This window comes from Capsicum annuum, chromosome 9 (genome assembly GCF_002878395.1).
Source record: "Capsicum annuum cultivar UCD-10X-F1 chromosome 9, UCD10Xv1.1, whole genome shotgun sequence".
NCBI lineage: Eukaryota > Viridiplantae > Streptophyta > Magnoliopsida > Solanales > Solanaceae > Capsicum > Capsicum annuum.
Window position 1 is genome coordinate 68,837,736 of NC_061119.1, and position 20,640 is coordinate 68,858,375.

The 20,640-nt window shown below is 34.6% G+C and overlaps 1 protein-coding gene across 7 annotated transcripts; it reads right to left on the bottom strand.

Moving 5' to 3' along the window:
* Positions 1-996: 996 nt before the first annotated feature.
* Positions 997-6,387, bottom strand: LOC107842544. 7 transcript variants are annotated; one of them, XM_047396825.1, is made up of 7 exons: positions 5,849-6,387; positions 4,693-4,779; positions 4,293-4,366; positions 2,355-4,196; positions 1,953-2,112; positions 1,734-1,855; positions 997-1,631 (listed from the first exon to the last, which is right to left on the bottom strand). In XM_047396825.1, the coding sequence occupies exons 2-7, from the start codon at positions 4,763-4,765 to the stop codon at positions 1,134-1,136; spliced, it is 2,769 nt and encodes a 922-aa protein (XP_047252781.1). In that variant the 5' UTR covers positions 4,766-4,779; positions 5,849-6,387; the 3' UTR covers positions 997-1,133. The 7 variants fall into 7 exon arrangements, with proteins under 7 accessions (XP_047252781.1, XP_016541941.2, XP_047252780.1 ...); XM_016686455.2 differs by having other exon boundaries at positions 1,734-1,858; positions 4,693-4,894; positions 5,849-6,386; XM_047396824.1 differs by having other exon boundaries at positions 4,693-4,894; positions 5,849-6,385.
* Positions 6,388-20,640: the final 14,253 nt, after the last annotated feature.

The following is a 20,640-nucleotide window of genomic DNA, read 5'->3' on the forward strand; positions in this document are numbered from 1 at the left end:
ATTTTTTATTCTTCTGGTCGCCATTGATGAAATTGTGTGAAAAATCTCTTCCAGAAGAGTGGAGGCATTTAATAAGTAAAAATTTTTTAAATGAATGATGGTTAAAATGAAAATGATTGATAAGGTTAATTGTCCTATTTGGCGAAATTGAAGGTAGATGATTATGGCCTCCCATAACATAATTGATCAAGAAGAAGATGAAGGGGGTGGGGTGGGTGGGTGGGGTGGGGGCGGAGCAGGCATGGGGCGGGGGTATTTAGTTTTTTTTTTAAAATTTTATAATTCTTTTTAAATTATAATTAATTAGTTATAAAAAAATTAAATTATTTTTAAATTTAATGCCATGTCTCACGTTTTTATTCGTTATTTTTATCACATCATCACGTGTGTTGGACACACTTCAGCTTTTAGTTGATTGACAAAAAAAGGCTCAAATGGAATCAAATTGGGGGTTTAGAAATTTAATAGGTAGTTTAGAGATCTAAGTGAATTTTAGGAAGAAGTTTGAGAGGCTATCGATGGTTTGGCCAACAAGAAAATGTATATAATATTTGGTAGTAGTTGGTGTGCATGTGATGGTTCTAGATTTGCTTGTGCAGTCACTTTCATGGAACTGTGCATACGATGACAAAACATCTTTCAGTTGCTCAAATCTTGTCGGTGTTTGCTCTCTTTTTTCTAGTTTTAGTGATTCAAGAAGAAAAACAATTCAATTGCCCGAATGGTCAAAAGAGTTGTTCAGCTACCAGTCACGAGATTTTTGTTTTTTTGGCTTCCGGTTAAAAAAATTCATTCTAGCTGGTAAATTTGTGCTCCAAATACAAGGGGCAATCACTTTCCAGAAAAGAATATTCGGCAGGTTAATACTGAGAAGGCACACTTGTGTCTTGACTCGAAACGTTACAACACCACTATCTATCACATATGGTTCCGCGTATAATCCATCACATTTGTGTCTAAGCATAATATATTATATATACGAAACAATTCCAAATATAGATTACTACAGATTTGCATACACGTCTCAACATTAAACAATTACCTGTGGGGGCGTTGTTGACAAATACAATAATACACAACAATAATGTCATATAATTGTGCAAGCCGAAGAAAAAAGAATTAGTGAAGACTCATCAAGTTCTACCTGCCAATTCAATGACAAACTCATGAACAAGCTCTTCGAGTAACTTCACTTCAATTTCGATTCCTACATTGTCTAATTCTAATCTCAAATTTTCAAGCCACCATTTCCCCATCACCTCCTTACTCACCATTCCCTGTACCACCAGGCTGTCTAAGTCCCCACCATCAGTAGAGAGAGATTCCACCTCATTAGAAAACCATTCCTTCATCCAGTCCCACACTTGGTCCAGTAATACTAATCTAGTTCCCTGTGGCAGATTAATATGGACCCGCATAAAAGGTATGGTTCTTTGGCAGTTGTCTGGCCCATATCCTGCAATTTCTAGTAAAGCTGCATTCACACAATCAAACAAAAGCTTTTGGGTTGATCTCCTTGGCCTTCGCTTAACCTCATGTAGTGTCTCCTCATTCATATCAATATATTTTTCTCGGAGTGATGGGTCCAAAGGGCTTTCAGCAGAATGCCACACGGTTGGGAAAGTGTCAGACTGCACTTCATCAAGGAAAGCCATGGTTAGTAATGTTTGAACATAAGAGAACCATTCGTGTTCTACTTCCTCAGTCCTCTGAGTGGATGATGATGGCCTTACACAAACTGAACTGGCTGTATCTGCACAGGAATCGTCCCTGGACAATGTACGAGCAATTGATCCTATTGGAGGAGATTTATCAATCAAATTGGACCTTATAGGGTGAACAGACAACTCAGCACCTGCTAATTTGATTGGAGATGGGAGTAAAAGATTTAGTTTTATATCAAGAAAGAAAAGAGAAGCCAGAGATTATGGTGGATTGTTGACAACATTTACCATGACGGTCTGGCTTGATATCACCAAATGATATACGCGATATACGTGCTGGATTTTTATCCTCTTCAAATGGTTTCTCCAAAACTGATATAGGACTTGGTTGGTCCTGGTTCTCACATGGGTGTCCAGCGTGCAAAGATCTTGCTCCAGAGAGCACAACCTACAAAAGTATTACAACATAAATCCGCTTTGAACTTCTTAAGTAATCCTGTAGACACTATTTGAGTTTTTTAGTTTCGACAGTTCCCACACATTAAAAAGAAAATGAGAATTTTTTTTTAATGCATGAAATTGTAAATGCATGAGGCAACGTCAAATAAAATAATGATGTAAAATGTAAACTTGCAGTAGTGATACAAAGAAACATTAGTGATACAAAGAAACATTAGGTAACTGCTTTACCTCAGGAGAGGTTGCACCTTGCTTCCCAACCACATCTTTGCAAGTTAGTGCACATGATGATTCACGAAGGTTGGTTGTTGAGCACTCAACCCCTGGATCATCAAGGAATGCACCACTATATTTGTCAACTTTTGATAGAGAATGTAAAGGCTTTGCACCAGATTGCAATTCATCACTGGATTGCAAACACTTGCGTCCGTCTTTGTCTTGCTTCTTGTTCTTAGAGAAAAGAAGATTTGAGACCTTCCCTTTCAATGATGATTTTGTACTTCTAGGTTTTGTTGTCTGCTTGGGAAGATCATTCTCTCCCGTTACGGGATCTGGGGTACCCACATTCAACTGTGAACTGAATGCAGTAGAGGATACAGGGAGAGACTTAGACCTCAAAAGATTCTTTGGCGACTTGTTGACACCTTCATCATGTCTGGAATTACTCGCCGAGTTGGAATTTGAAATCTGGGGATCTTCTTTAATATTATCCTGCTCTATTCTTCTTGTCGCCTTAATATCAGAAAGTGCAAGCATCTCACCTAAAGTGCTGTTGTTGCTTCTCCTCATCTGTCTTTGTTCTAGACAACTGCCATTGGATGCCACCATCGCCCATCTCTCAGAAAGTCGCTTCTTGGCTTCCTTGGAAACTGAAGATTCAGAGGAACAAGAAGCACGACTCAAGGAGGAGCAAGAATAAGGACTGCCAAACCTATTGATATATTCCCATGAGTGCCTAGAAGCTGGTGACATGACTTCAGAATCACTGAGATTTCCAGCTGCATACTCTTTTTCAGATTTATTAAATGAGCTTTCGTCACCAACGTAGCCATTTGCAAATACAGTAGAAAGTAATGTTTCATCCCTTTGATGTCCACCTATGTTTACTCGCACATGCTGTGTGATAGCCTTTGCCACTTCTCTTGATTCTTGAGCCTCATTAGCCTCCATGTTGACAAAACTTATTTCAGTTTCTGATACTCTTGCTGATGCAGACGGTGAAGAACTTGCAGCCCTAAAGTTGTAATTCTTACCAAGGCTTGGTTTTAACACGACTATCCGTTTAGGTTGAGCATGATTTTCATCAATGTTCCAACTAGCTGCAGGAGGGGAAAATTTCATCTGGTTTTTGGCCCTGTTTTCCTGACCTACTTGGGTGGCTCTGTCTATTTCTTTCTCATTTTCCTTCACTGATCCATCAAATTTACAATCATCAACCATCTTTGATGGTCTTAGAACAGTTATTCGCTTTGTCTCAGGAGGAGGTATAGACTGCAAATTATATAAATGCTGAGTAAACATTGGATTTGGTTCTTGCAGAAACTTGAGGAACAGATCAGTGTTGGAACTTAAGACATCCAATGCATCTTGGAATTCCTTAGACTGGCGAAGTTGTTCATCTATGGATAAACATTTTGCTTCAATAAACTTCTGACGAACAAAAGCCGACTTCTTTTCGAAACTAGCTTTGTCGTGTCTTGCCTTCTGTGGGGATTTACTTCTCACACAGTTCATTTTTGGGGGCTGCTTCCAAACTTCATAAACATCTTTATACTCATTCTGTTCAGGGTATTGATGAAATTCTTGCTGCATTTCTTCCGTCAAGGATTTGTTTTCATGCTGGCAATAGCTGAAAGAGGAATCTGTATGACACCGCGAATGACCTCCAAAATGACTTCTTATAGCTGGAACAGATTTCTGCGGAAGAGCATCAAGCCCCATCAGCTTGGCAACAACACTAGGTGGATTGACATTAGAACCTATTTCCTTGGACATTTCTTGGGCTATAAGCATCTTCATTGGTGTCCCATTTGATTTCCTATTGGAACTAGTCCCCTTCAAATTCGATACAACCTGCATGCACCATATCAAGCATTAGTGTTACGCCAGATTCTGCAGAAAATTAGCACCTTGCTTTCTTAATAACTGTCATCTGGATAGAGGATGCACCAGTTTTTCTTCTACTTGATCCTCAGAAGATGGCGACGACTTCACCAGATCTGATTGGCTCCTTGAGAGTGGACCTGCAATAAGCTGGATCAGCTCAACATGCAGATTTGACCTCATAGTAATAGATGGCATAATCTATAGGGGCAAAAACTGAAGGTAGCATAAAATCAAATGAGATCAACCGATGCTCGCAGGCAGTTTGAAGAATCAAAGTCATATGTTCTCTAATTGAAATCAAGATGTTTTTACGTACAAAGTAATTATTACACAACAGTGCGCTGTTTATGCTGTTTTCAGTGCTCAATACATTCATGGATAAAAAAATTGTCAACATTCCACAGAAACAGCATTCATGCCAATGAAAACGGGAGACAGTAAAAATATTAGCATAGAGTCTCACCATAGCGATGCGGTTTATCTGTAAGCAGCGTGTTTCCTGCCGCCCCTGAATTTAAATCAAAAAGGTTCACCATTCGTCCCAAGCATCCTGGAAATGGTTTATCATGAGTATGACTGTTTCCATTCTGAAACCCATTCATCTTAACTCCTAAGATTACACAACGAAGAGCATAAATCCCAAAGACCGCATCAAATTATCTCCTCTGAAACAGTAAACATTTAAAATCACCAACAATGTCTCACCTCTATTCATATCTACACAAAGAGATGGGATAGGCGTACCACATATGTTTGGTATGGGAAAAGGCATGCTTTTACAGATATAGAACTACCTATGCGAATAGAAAAAAGGGAGAGATTTGGCCAGAAAACAATTCAATATACAAAAAGCATTATTTTTCGTTCGCTAGGACTACATGAAACTGTGAAAGGTAAAATCAAAGAGACAATTAGAGTGACCACGGACCAGACAAAGCAACCAAGGAAAAAAAAAACACTGGAGATGCTGAACAGATCAGGAAAATATCAAAACTCAAACCGCAAGCCTGAAGAGATTAAGTTGATTGAATTGGTGATGTTCAAAATTTTGAAGACCTTTCCCAAAAGAGAAAATGTCACAATTTTGCAAAAAATATATTTTCAAATTTTGCAAGACTGAGAAAGCTCCATAGTAGTTTTCCTAAGAGAAAGGCCACGAAGTAAATTAACAATCCTAAAAATTTGTTCACTGATATACGCTCCAAAAAAAGAGAGAACGCACCTTCTCCCTAAAAGCGTTCATGCCAGAGATATTGATGTCTCTAGATACAGCCTACTTATATCATTTGCACAATACATAGTCTCTCGATAGATAACAGAATATTTTTTGTCATACATCTACTGTATTACAACAACAAACCCAGTATATTCCCACATCGTGGGGTGTGGGGATGGTAGAGTGTACGCAGTCCATACCACTACCAACTTAAAAAAAACATACAGATTGGTTGCAGCTAATACACAAAATCACCAATTGCAGATATAAGTAATTATAGAATATAGAGCCTGCAGGCATCATTTTGCATCAATGAGTTTCGGAAATGCCTTCACTGGAAAAGCAAAATTACAACAAAAACGAAAGAAAAACAACTGAAAAGATGCAGAGAGATTCAATTTACCTTAAAATAAACGAGATCAGATTGCAGAAAGCCGAAACAGAAAGAGCAGTAGCAGCTCCACTAGAAACTTTACAGTATCAAAATATATAAGAGTAGAAAGCTCAGAGTACAAACGCGCTGTTTGTTAGCTTAAGGTGTTTACACCGCCGAGTGATCGCCGGAAACGGAAACTGACATCCCGCAGAAAATGTGGCCGTAGATTCTGATTCACCTTCACTGTTAACTGAAGTTAACTCCACGGTAGAGTAGTCGCCGGTAACGGAGAACTCATATCCTCAAGAAAATGTGGCCGGAGATAAAAGTGCTTCAGCCGCAGAGCGGTTGCCGGCAACAGAAATGTAGCCGGAGTGGTCGCCAGTATCGGAAAAGTGGCCGGAGATCCTGCCACCGACTAACGGACTTGACTGCCTTCTGTTTATTCTGATTTATTAGTTGAGGGTTCAATTACAGAGAGAAGTAGAGGACAAATGAAATGAAACTTTTCTTTATCAATAAGGACACAAAAATACATACCACAGTTCCAAGAAAAGTAATTTTATTCGATAGTGTGAGGTCCTTATTCTTTTATATAATTTATATTATGGCCTACATTGTACTTCTTTCATTCAGATTTGCCCACACCCCACGCGCGCCCCGCACTCCACCCCACCCACGCCCACGACACACCAAAGCCGCTATTTCAGGACCTTGCCATGATTTTCCTCTCTTGTTTAGATTTTAGTAGAGCAGTTACCCTGGGTTTGCCCAGTTTTATTTGGGATAGTTTACATGAATTTTAGACTTTAATAGATCAGGCCGGATTGATTCATTAACATGATAAATTAAAAAATAGTAAGTCCAATCCATCACATTGGAAGCTGTGGATATTCACGGGTCAGTTCACTTTTTAAAATATATTATTTTTATAATTTTAATTTAAATTTTAAATTATTAATTACATACATATGTATAATATAATATTACATAAAGTTCCTACTTGTTAATTAAGTCTTAAATTTATAAAAAAAAAAACTAATAATATGTGAGATTAAATAACTTTGAACACCAAATTCAAATTAAATAGAGATGTTGAAAAACAAAAGAAACTGCTAATGGGTAATAATATAACTAGCTAAATAGCAATATTAACCTAATTGTATTTTAGTTGATCACAATAAAACACAAAAAAATATCAATATTTAGTCCATAATGAACTCCTCAAAAAAAACTCACATGACATTTATGGCGTATTCAGCATCGCCACATCATCTTCAACAAACATATTTAATTTATTAAAAAATTTAGTATTTTATATTTTTATTATTATATATTTTATATACATATTTAATATTTAAATATGTATGATGATCCGATTTGAACTTTTTTTTTATTCTTAGTACTTTATTCTATTTTTTAATTATTTTTTGTTTGATCCACTAGCCAGTCCAACCCATATTGCTCAAGCCCTATGGGCCAACAAACTTATACAGGTCGGACTAAAAAGCTATGTTTTTAAATGAGCTGCAAAAATTATAGCCCAATCTTATTAATTTACGGACTGAGCCGGACCAGCCCAATGGATCTGGCCCATATAACGGCTCTAGATTTTAGGACTTGCCAGAAATTACTACTACTATAGGGCGGGTCGTTTAGATGGGAACAATATATTCTGCTATTAGTTATATACCTGTATGAGATAAATATATATTCATAATTTTGAGATAATTAATTTTGATATAAGTTATTTTGTATATTTTATTTTAATTAAATATTAAATAAATTAATTTAAAATAGTTATTCCTTATTCATGCTATGCTACCAAACGTGGCTTACAAGAATTGTAGGCATCAAAATGTAAGAATTATTTTTCATTAGATATTTAATTTTATTATATTATGAATTAATATATACTTATGCATAATCTTAAATATTTCTTTACTTTTTAGCAAAAAAAAAAAGAAAAAGGTACAGTTAGTTTTATTTTAATACTTTAACCCATATAGTTATTTAATATAGGTCTTTTTCTCTACATTCTATTCCACATAAAATAAAATAATGGTCTTTTCGATTTTTATACTTGTCTTAGTTTGTATTATGTATCTTTCTACTTAATCTTTTACCAACTGAATTCCTCAACTCATCGAAACGCATCATTTAAAATTGTTTTGACCGTTGACCAAACATATGTGACAACTTAGTGATTGAGCCGAAAAAAGTGTGTGATTTCACGTATTTTTCGCGCCTACATATAAATTTTTTTATAAAAAAAAATACTTAAATTAATAATTAAATAAATAAAAAATAAACAATTTTTTTTTTACTCTCACCCCGCCTACCCACCTCCATTCTTCCCTCATTTTCATTCTTTATTCTTTTTTTTTTTAATCTAACCCCACTTGGATTTCTTTACTCTAACCCGTGTCTTCCATTTTTCTTCATTTTACCACCTTCGAGGATTAATAATAATTGAGAAAAATAAGAAACGTCTTTACTAAATAACATTCAACAAATCAAAAAAAAAAAAAGAAATTACAAAAGATAATAACTCCAATTAAATTCAATTCATATCCATATATAAAAATCTCAAATTTTAATCTCTAAAATTTAAATGCAAATCTTTAAAATATTAGACTTGAAATAATAACCTCAATTAAATTCAAAAATCTCATACTTCTACTTACAATGTGATTTATACGAAAATTTGAAGGAGAAGGAAGAGGTAAGAAGAAGAGTGAAAGGAGGGGTGGAGGATTTTGATAAAGAAAGAGGAAAGAAATAAAGAAGAAAAATGGAGAAAAGAATGAAGGGGGCATATTCATTCAAAAGGAAGAAGAGAATGTAGGGGAAGGGGAAGGGTAGGTAGCACTTAATTATTAATAAAAATTATTTCTTAGGTAACATTAAAAAATAACATAAAATTTTATGTGTATTCGTTTGTATTACACGCACATTCTTCGGATGAGAAAAAGATTTAAAATGATATGCTTTGATGAGTTGAGGAGCTCAGTTAGTAAGAGGTTAAATAGAAGGATTTATATTACAAATTTGAACAAATACAAGAGTTCAGTAGATCATTTTGCCTATAAATTTTCTTATTAACCTTTGTGAGTTACAGCTAATCAAACATCAATTTAGCATTCTGAAATTTTATATCAAGACTTATTCTCTTGAAATACCTGAACAATATATTATATTATTGCTTATTTTTATATATTGATTAGGTATATTAAAAGACCAATCAAACAATGCCTAGTGTATAATAGTAGATCTCGTAGATGGTCAATAATGTTATTGAGTGTGGTTGATAGGTGAAATTATAACATCTTAATTATTTAAGACTTTCGGGTTCTAATTTTCAAAATAGAATAGTATTGTTAGCTAAAAGTGTTTCCTTTAAATAGAATCTAAGTTGCTTAAATCATAAATGTAAATTAATCTAATCAGTTGATTCATGAATTCCAAATGATTATACCCGAAAAGTGAAAGATTGTCTATGAAGTTGTAATTATAAATTTGAACAAATACAAGAGTTCAGTAGATCATTTTGCCTGTAAATTTTCTTGTTAACCTTTGTGAGTTACAGCTAATCAAACATCAATTTAGCATTCTTGAATTTTATACCAAGACTTATTCTCTTTAAAATACCTAAACAATATATTATATTATTGCTTATTTTTATATATTGATTAAGTATATTAAAAGACCAACCAAACAATACCTAGTGTATAATAGTAGATCTCGTAGATGGTCAATAATGTTATTGAGTGTGGTTGATAGATGAAATTATAATATCTTAATTATTTAAGACTTTCGGGTTCTAATTTTCAAAATAGAATAGTATTGTTAGCTAAAAGTGTTTCCTTTAAATAGAATCTACGTTGCTTAAATCATAAATGTAAATTAATCTAATCAGTTGATTCATGAATTCCAAATGATTATACCCGAAAAGTGAAAGACTGTCTATAAAGTTGTAATTATAGTTATTTTTCTTATTATTTACAAATTAATATTGAGATTGCAAATCTGAATCATAACATTAAGAATTAAATTTGATAAAAAAATTATGATTGATATTTAGTTGATATTTTTTTCTTCATCATGACTGATGAAAATGGAAACCTAATATTAGCAATTGATAGCAACGACGGCCTAACCCTGAAGCATCAGAAGCATCGGATCAGAATGTTCCAAACTATTTAAATTTATTCAAACTGAAACCAAATGTTGACATTCCTATAAAACCGCTAAAATTTGTTATCATGTTGTATGGGGGGCCCAATATCACATGGAAAACATCAAAAGTAAGAGCTTTGACTATGGAGGAAAATTTACAATATGCAATTATTGGTAAATTTTCATATGGCAAACCTGATATAAAAGAATTAAGAAGAAGCATACCGGGACAATGTGGCATTAAAAGTGAGTGTACAATTGGAGTCTTAGTTGTTGGGCATGTGTTGATTAGATTGACCATTTTGGAGGACTATGTGCAATTATTATCGACATCAGCTTTTTATGTCAAAGCAAGGGAGATATATTGACAGATATTGACGCTAAAATGAGATCCATGGTTTGAACTAGATGTTGAAAAAATGATAGGAGTTACATGAACTTCATTACCTGATTTACCTCTAAATTTATTTGCAAAAAAAGCTAATTTTTCAATTGCATCAACAGGTGGAAAGCCCTTAACAGTAGACTTAGCCACAAAAAATTAAACAAAACCAAGTTGTGCTAAGGTAAAAGTGGAAGTAGATTTAGTGGCTAAGATACCACAAAAAGTAAGAATTAATGAAGAAAATAATGTTACAGGAGAGATTGAATCAAAATGGATTACAATCCAGTATGACTACATGTAACGCCTCGGGTTTTTGGTCCTTAAAATTTTTTTGAGTTCTGAGCTTTCTGCCCTGGAAACGGCTCACTTGACGAGTCGTAGAGTGTCTTGACGAGTTAGGTGACCTTAGTCGTAAGGTGTCTAGTAAGTGGTGTCTGAGTTTTTGTCTTGCGTACAACTTGAGGGTATGAGTCATAAAGACTCATGATGAGTCATTGGGATGGAATTGTAACCAAATAAGAAATTAGGTGACTAACTTCTGCTCTAAGTATCAGTGGCTCACTATGAGCCGTGAGGACTTGTTACGAGTCGTTGGGTGTAAATTTTAGGATGTCTGGTGTTTACCCAATTGGGTTCTGTGTTGACTACGACTGGACCCTATGAGTCATAGAGTCCCATTACGAGTGGTACTAGTGAGTCGTAAAGTCAACAGTGTGTGGGGGTCCTAGAGTGTCTTGGTCACGACTTGTGGTGACGAGTCGTAAGAAGTGGCTATGAGTCATTGGTTGACCCGTAGTCAATGACGACACTCTTTCAGCTTTTAAGTTAAGGGCATTCTGAATATTTTTTCTCTTACCCAAATTAAAACCCATGTCTTATAACTACTTTAGGGTGTCATTAGCACTCAAAAATAAATCAAGTAACTTCTCAAACACTCCAAAAGACTCTCTAAATTCCCTCAAGCAAGTTAAGCTAGGGTTTCATCAAGTTGGTCATCGGGGCTCAGGGGTTAATTTCTCTCTAAATTTCTTAGTGTTTAAGGCATATTACTCTTCCTTCATTGTTAATTTGTTAAAGGCATGTTATGGTGCCTTTTTGTCAAGCTAAGTTCTAGTGCCTCTTTATTATTATTATTCTTTTTCATTTTTGATATACTCCATTGTTAGACTTGAAATATGGGGAATCTATCAAAGATACACCTACTAAAAACCATAATATCTTTTCCTCCCTATTTAATTTAGTCTTCTTATTCTTTTTTAGGGGGTGGGGCCTTGAGGTGAGGGTCTGAGGGCCTATTAGAAGAAACCTCTCCTCCTCCAAGGTAGGGGTAAGGTATGCATATAATCTATGCTCTCAAACCTCGCTTGGTGGGTTTACATCGGGTATCTGTTTTTAGGTTGGGGCTCGGATTTGCTTTTATCTTAAAAGATAAATTATTTAGCAATGTCGAAATCAAATATATCTGATGTTCTAATGTTCTTCATGGAACTTTTCCTGATTCTCTCTGTCGTTAACATTTGGAATTTTCTCGGGTTGGATCGGGAAAAGCAGGGTTGAATCTATATTTAGGCATTTTACGGGTTCAACTTTAAGTTTCTTATCATGGAATCCATTGTATTTTCAAGATTATGGATTCATGTCTACTATTCCTTATACAGTTGATTCTTACATATAATTCATGCTCCTCAAAAATATCAGGTTCAAATGAACTCGATAAAATAAAGTTGTATTTGCCCCTGAGGGGAAGGATTATTTGACTTTCTAATGATGATGATTTGTAATTCTGGATGTATACTGTGATTCACATGTTGACTGTTTATATATATTTTCTTCTTTCTGTTATGACTGTTTATATTGTATGTTATGCTTTTAACTAGTAAATTATTCTTAGAGGTAAGCTTAAGCTTAGCATATTCTTTCCTCTCCGGAAAATGTGCAGATCACTTTTTCTAAAAAAAAATACTCTTTTTGAAATGGTTTTTCCTTGTTAAAGTCTTAAAGAAGCCTTCTTGGCCAATAGACTTTTTTTATGACAAAGAAACCACAGACGCTACTCTTTGGATGTGCATAGTTAAACCCCACTCTAGTGTAATGAAGATTTATGAGAGTGATGTCATTTACATGATCTAATATATGCAGTATTTACATAGTATCTCCTTTCTTGCCATTCTTGTTTGTTGTCTTAAACGTTCACGTTGGTTGGTTGGTTTTCCCTTCTATCGGCAAAGGTAGTTTGGTTATTGAGAAAGTCATAGGAAGAAATATTTGGCATTCCACGATTCTGTTGTTATTCTAGCATTGATAATTCATTTTCATGTCCTGTTCTTAAGACTGTTAAGTTGAGGTTGTTCTTTTGGTTTGGTTGGTTCATCATCTGGTAGTAGTCTTGATGGATTGGTGTTATTGAAGACCCATCTGTTTGTCTCCCTTTTTTCCTTTCTTTTATCTTGTTTGTGAAGCTATCACATAGATTGAATTCCTTTCACTGATAAAAAAAATTCTTCTTTTAATTAAAATATTCTATTATTGCTGGTTACTTTACTATGTTGTATTGAATCTCTTAGTTTTCTTCATGTGTCCACTGCGTAGTAGCAACTCTAAACAAACCTGTTATGATTTTTTTTCTCTTGTTTTTGTTTCTTTTCTCTATTATTGTTGTTGTTGTTCTTGTGTAGATGGAAAATAAAGATTGTACATGGATGTATAATAAAATTTATCCTAACCGTTTGGAGTTGAGGGAGGAATATAAAGTTGGGATAGCTGGATTTATTGCTAAAGTAATGACACTTAATGATTTTCTTATTGAAGGGACAATTGGGTGTCCTTGCTGGAATTGCAAGTGTTGCAAGTTATTGAGTCCAGAAGTTATTACATTACATCTTTATAAGAAAGGTTTTATGTTGAATTATATTGTGTGGACAGCTCATGGAGAGAGTAGTGTTGCTAATAATTTTGCTTTTCAGAATTATGTTAAAAGTTCAATAAGAGAGAATAATATTGAAAGTACATGATATAGTGAGATGGTTAGGGATGCTTTTGGGACACACTCAGGACTCAAAATAAACCAAATGATGAGGCTAAGCACTTTTATGAACAGTTAAAGAAAGCTAGTCATCCATTGTATGAAGGATCAGTGCATTCTAAGTTATCTGTTGTCGCTCAGTTATTGAGTATTAAGTCAGATTATTCTACTTCTCAAGATGGCATGAATTCTATCATTGGGCTTATGAATGAACTTAACCCAAATAAACTTAACTTACCCAAATATTTCTACACAACAAAGAAATTGGTTTCTAAGTTAGGACTTTCATCAGAGAGGATTCACTATTACGAGAGAGATTGCATGTTATTCTACAAGGAAGATGCAAATTTAGAACATTGCAAATTTTGTAATCAGCCTCGTTATAACGAAGTCACACATGCCAAAGGGAAAAAGGTTCCTGTGAATTCGATGCATTACTTATTCCTTATAGCACAGTTAAAGAGGTTGTATGCACAATGAGCTCTACCCCTCTTATGAGAAGGCACTATGAAAATAAAAGACCAGTTGGTGTTTTATGTCATCCATCAAATGGAGAAGCATGGAAGTATTTTGATGGTGTGTATCCGAATTTTGCTAGTGAACCAAGAAACATTAGGTTGGGATTATCTACTAATGGATTCACTCTATTTTCTATCTCAACTACACTATATTTATGATGGCCAGTGTTTATGACTCCTTTAATCTCCCGCCTGAATTATGTATGATGAGTCAGTATATATTTTTAACTTGTATTATTCTAGGTCCTCGCAATCCAAAAGTTTTGATTGATGGATATCTGTATCCATTGATTGATGAGTTAAACTTACTATGGCATGAAGGTGTGAAAGCATATGATGTATCAATGAAACAAAACTTTAGATTGCATAGTACTTTGATGTGAACTATAAATGATTTTTCTACTTATGGAATGATGTCTGGGTGGTCGACTGGGGGCGAGTTAGATTGCCCTTGTTGTATGGAAGACACAAAAGCATTCACTTTGAAACATGAGGGTAAAAACTCATGGTTTGACTGTCACCATCGATTCTTGCCAATGCAACATGAGTTTAGGAGAAATACTAGTGATTTTATGAAGAATAAGACTGATTTTAAAGAGCCACCGCCAATTTTGTCATGAGAAAAAATTTGGGATAGAATGAGGAATCTACCTAAGGTAACAGAGTTTCCACCATCCAGGATATCTGGTTATGGTGTTACGCATAATTGGACTAAACGAAGAATATTTTGGGAGTTAGATTACTGGAAGGACAATCTTCTGCCTCATAATCTGGATCTTATTCATATTAAGAACAACTTCTTTGACAACTTGTTTAATACTGTGATAGATGTAAGTTAAAAAAACAAAAGATAACTTGAAGGCCAGGGTGGACTTAAAAGAGTATTATCGGTGCAGTGAGTTGTACCTGACATACTCAAACAATAAGATTCAGAAGCCCAAGGCCAGTTACACATTCACTTTGGAGGATAGAAGAGTAATTTGTGATTGGGTTAATAATTTGAGAATGTCAGGTGGATATGCGTCAAATTTGTCTAGGTGTGTTGACATGAAGAAAGGAAATTTGATCTCTATGAAGAGCCATGACTGTCATATTTTTATGGAGTCATTGATGCCTATTGCATTCTATGCATATCCCGATAGAATCTGAAAGCCCATAACAGAGATAAGCTTACTTTTCAAAGATTTATGTTCTAACACATTAAGGGAGGAGAACATATCTTTTATGGATATCAACATTCGCTTAACCTTAAACAAGTTGGCAAAAAATTTTCCTCCTGATTATTTTTATGTTATGGAGCATCTTCCAATTCACCTTATGCGAGAAGCATAACTTGGAGGGCCTGTTCAGTTTAGATGGATGTATCTCTTTGAGAGGTATTAACTTTCAACATTTACCTTCATGTGTTTTAATTGACTATTATTTCATCTAAAAGATCATATTATGCAGGACTATTGGCAAATGTAAGCGAACCATAAAAATTTGATCCCGAATTGAGGGATCAATATGAGGGGCTTATTTGTCTAAAGAGACCTCTTATTTTTGTTCATATTATTTTAAACATGATTTATGAGGTCTGAGAAACCGACCTAATAGGCATAATGATGGAGACAATACAGATCTTTCAGCACCACCATTTTCAATATTCAATCAACTAGGTAAAGGAAGTTCGAAAGGTGATCCACTTCGATATTTGAATAAGGTGGAGCTTAAGTCGGCTACAACACATGTATTATTAAATTGTCTCGTGGTTCTGCCTTTTTATAAGTGAGTATATTTATATTAACGATAATCATTCAAGGTATATCTAAGCTTTAACTAATGAAAGTCATAACTTTGTTGGACAACTACTTCTTGGCTTTACATGGGGATGTTGCTGTTTATCCTATGTTTTCAGTGTGGTTTAAAGAATATGTAAGTGTAACTTAAATATTTAACACGATTTACACTTTTGTTCAATCTTATGTATATTTAAATTCTAACTTTTTTTTGAACTTTTTATAGGTTCATAATCCACTTAATTATGACCCAAATGGCAAATTTTATGTGATATAGCTTGGGGGCCTGATGCTAAAGTCAAAAAGTTTTCTAAGTACTCTGTCAATAGGTACAAATTTCATACAGAAGAGTTCTCTAAGGGCAAGAAAACCAATAATAGCGGGGTTTGGGTGAAAGGTGATGGCGGTGTTGATTATTATGGTGTGCTTCATGTGATTTTAGAACATAATTTTCATGTTGGTTGGCCAAAGAAAAAATTGGTTCTCTTTCAGTGTAAGTGGTATGATTTTATGCCTAAGTTAGGGACAAAGGTGAACCGTCAGTATAAAATAGTTAAAATTAAACATACAAGGGAGTATGAACTCTATGATCCATTTGTCATTGAACAAAATATGAAACAAGTGTATTACACTCCTTATCCTTTATGTAAGAGTTAATCTGCATGGCGGGTAGTTATAAAAACAAAGCCTATCAATAGAGTTGAAGTAGAGGATGCATTGGATGTAGCATATCAGAATAACATTTCTAGTGTTAAAGAAAGGGTGGATGATGAATTAGCAGGTGAGTTGCATCATAACGAAGGCCTATATGAAGAATTTGATCCTTCTGAACTTAGATTGAATATTCATGATTATAGAGAAGGAACATCTGGGGTAAATGACGAGGAAGATCTAACTGATAAAAATGAAATAAGCGAGAAAGAGTTACTTGATGAAAATGAAACAGGTGATGAGAAAGAATGATGAATGAATATGAAACAAGTGATGAGGAAGAATTGATAAATAACTATGAAACAAGCGACGAGGATTGAGTTCTTATTAATAGTAGTAATTTGTTGTAACAAGGTCTTGAATTATATTTTAGCTACTGCTTTTTGCTATTTTTCTTGACAATATAGTGTATTTTCTTTGTTAACATTTGTAGTGCTAGTAAGAATATTTCTAGTTGTTTGATTAAATAGTCGTGGTAAAACTACTGGTACTATGCATGATTTTCTTGTCTTGTTGCATTTTCTTAAATCCTACTTCTTTAGTTCCTGTGCATAAAGCAAGTTATTTATTTGTGAAGTCTTTAGTGTAGTCCGAAATTTATCCGGTGGCTAAGTCTTTCCTATTTATGATTTCTTGAGTGTTGTCTTCCGTTTCATTCAATCTTAGTTTGTTATGTGGTTTCTGCAATGGCAGTTTCCCAGTTAAACCAAGATCATTTGAATGGTGTTAACCTTGGATACAAATATCGAATACTGAAATTATAAGAGCTGATTTATTCTTGCTGTTTGAGTAAGGTTACATTAGTAGTATCCGGAGTTTTTGTGTATGTTTTCTTTAAGAGGTTGTTTAGTTTCTAGATGAGATACACTGGAATATTTTATGAAATTAATTATTTTTCAAATTCACCTTAACTACTTTAGTTAGTGGAGTGATAACATATATTGAATGTAATGATTATCTGATCATATTGACAAATACAAAGACAGATACTTAGCATCTCACTATTCGAGACAAGATGAGGCTTTCTTTCACTCAGTACTACAGGGAATGCAGAATTTAATTTTCTTTTGATCGAAGAAACGTATCTGGGAAGCATAACACAGACTAACTCCATTTGGTGGTTTTTTTTTTCAAGTGGTTAATAAAGAAAATCAATGGCATCAAAAGGTCATGGTAATGGACGGCGTAAGAAATGTAAGAAAGGACCTGATAATCTTTCCGCAGGTCAATATACACCACCACCTGTTACCACAACTCTTCAACCAGCTACTACAAATATTCTTCCTCCTCTAAGGGCAAATATTTCATTACCAAATACATTTTTCATGCCCCCACCGCCCCACCAGTTCCATCGTTCTTCTCCCTACAATAGTGTGCATAGTAGCTCTTCATCTGTACCTTCAACATCATCCACACCTAGTCTTTCTGGATTGAGAATTGAAGGTCCTAGCACATCAACATCGCCATCCATTGATAGTGCTACAGCATCTAATGCTACAGCAGCTACTTCCCAGATTTTAAAATTTAAAGAGGTAGTAGAATATGACGGGAACGGGAGGCTAATTATTGCCCCTAATGGTAATGGGTAAGTAAACCTTATGTTTTTCGTGATTTTTAAAATTTTCAAAATATAAGATAATTTAATATAATTTTATTGTAGGTTCATTCCCGTATATAGCGGCGGACATATGATTATAAAAGCAATTAAACCATTTTACATGAATTCGTGGGGTAGTTGGAATAAGATTCAACTCGACGTTAGAATTCTTATGTGGAACCAGTTTATGGTATAATCAAAATCAAAGAATTTAACATTTCAGTATGCTTTCAATGATGAATTTACCTTTGTATCCGTCAACTCATTTCATGACTTTATATTAAACTATTTTCCAAACAAAGTGTTCATGGAATTCTTGTCATCAAAATGAAATACAATGCATTTTCACAACGGATCAAAGAACACTTGTATGAGGAATGAAAGAACTTGGAATAACCTGGTTGGCTGAATGCTGATGTATGGGTTCAGTTCTTGGAAAAATAAGATACTCCTGAATATAGGGTGAGGAGGAAACGGGTAAAGGCAAATAGAGCGTCTCAAATGAGTGGCTCATTGCACATAGGAGGTTCGATGAGTTTCGCTACCCACCGATAAAGACTGGTAATATTGGCTTAAATTTTTTTTTTGTTTGATTTAGTTCAATGTTCTAAACCGTGACATAGTGAAGCTGTGTGGGGCTCTTTCAATTCACTATTGTTGTTGTCTTCTTGTTGTTGTTCATCTTAAAGTCTAGTGAAGCCTTGTGTGGCCTATTTTGATTCACTAGCATTTCTGTTGACATGTTGTTGCTCTTGTTGTTGCTTGTTTCTTTTATTGTGAACTTGATTTTGTACCACACTGCCTGATGGTTTTAGAAACTAAGAAGAAGACAATTAGTGGTTTAGTTAAAGAGGTGATGACTTAATTGGAAGTAATGAGCAAAGTATTTATAATAACAACTTAGTATAAGGCAGTCGTTGGTGTGGAGTTGTCAATGTAGCTGGCAATAAACAAAGAAACAAAGTCTAAATAATGGAATTAAGTAATTGAATTAGTCTGAATCTCAATGTAGCTAGCGGGCAGTGCTATCTGAAAGAAGACTACAAGCCTTTTTGTAATACAACTCTTGAAAGCTATGGAACTGTATTGCTCGTGAATGACTAAAAGCCAGGTCGTTTGCACCGTGTAGATAGAAGGTTATTTATAGATAAACACCCACGGAGCATCATTTGAGAATCTCGCCCTTATTAAGTTCATTATCTGCACTTCACTTTAGTTAGTAACTGTTGGCGAATATCTCAGACCCTTCCACAACTATTGGACTCTTAAGCTTATCTCGAACTAAGGACTCTACTGCAGAACTAAGGCCTATAACTAAGGACTGGGGTTCTGTATGTGCAAAAGATCTTATCTTTGCTATAGCTATTGCAAAACCTACTGTTGCAGAATATTCTCTTACTTAATGTCTAGCCGTAATTTCTTTTGCATTTGCAATAAAGCAATAGGATCCTGAATAAATTATCAAAGTACTATATCCCCTAGGTTTCTTTCATATATTTAGAGAAAATTACAACAAACCAAATGATATCAGGAAAGTAATAATTGTTGAAGATGATATGTTAGGATGCAAAGTGACAGAGATGTCAGTTTTTGGTAAACAAAACTAGGAGACGCTTGAATCAGTGAACACCTCCAAAGAGAAAATTGACACAATAGCAAGTCAGTATGTTCACAAATCTTAGGATCAGTGCTTGTGGAAAATGGGATGCCGATGATCACAACAACTCTACCAGCATGGTCAGTAAAATCCAGCCCCTCACTCACCTATGTACCAATCAACCAATAAGGAGGAACATGATTAAAGGGTGCCATTTATAACACATTTACCTATGATCTAGGATAACCTGAATGTATACCACTATATAAGAACTTAGAAACATATAGGCAGTTAGGCTCTACATTTTTACATTTAATATAATTGGTTGGCTTTAAATTCATTGGACACATCTTAATGAAATACCCAGTAGTATGCTTCACCTTGTGTAGTAGCGAATAACTTAGATTTATAAGATTTATAAGTTCAATGAGTAATGCTCGTTTTTTACTAGGAAATTTCCACTATTAAGTTATAAACTTTCTCAACATACAACTATTGTAGGAATACAATGGGTATGTTGTTGTTGTTGTTGTTGTTGTTGTGATGTACAACTATGATAAGTTTGTTATTACAGTATGAATAAAAGTTAATAACACAAAATCCGCTTAAACTTTTTTTTCTTTTCTTTTATAACCGACAAACACCGTGTAAGTTAGCTTGCCAAATTTCAACCGCGCTCAGAGGTTTGAAACTTGACAAAATATGGGCCCACCACTTTACCCTGCTTCCACTAAAAGTTAGGCTTAACTAAATGGCAGCACTCAAACTAGTGATGCGTGGCCTAACCCTAACAGACTATAGTGCAAGTGTAGAATATGTGGTGTGTTACAAAGAAATGATACCAACTTTTACTATGTTATTATAATTTAAACAATATAGCTCAACCAGAATTCCATTCTAGTCCCTTTCACAATAATGATACATAGGAAACTAAGGGTCTACCGTTGATAATAACATGATATTATCTGACATGTCCTATTGAGTGTTTTCATCTGACACAGTTCTATAAGGTACTGAGTGAAATGTTCTTGT

What these genes read in the sequence shown, in the direction of transcription:
- LOC107842544 (XM_016686451.2), bottom strand. Translation starts at nt 4,831, where the DNA reads ATGAATGGGTTTCAGAATGGAAACAGTCATACTCATGATAAACCATTT. An exon ending in AGATAAACCGCATCGCTATG is followed by an intron (nt 4,367 to 4,692) that starts GTGAGACTCTAT and finishes AGCTTATTGCAG; the next exon opens with GTCCACTCTCAAGGAGCCAA. An exon ending in TATCAAGCCAGACCGTCATG is followed by an intron (nt 1,859 to 1,952) that starts GTAAATGTTGTC and finishes CAATCAAATTAG; the next exon opens with CAGGTGCTGAGTTGTCTGTT.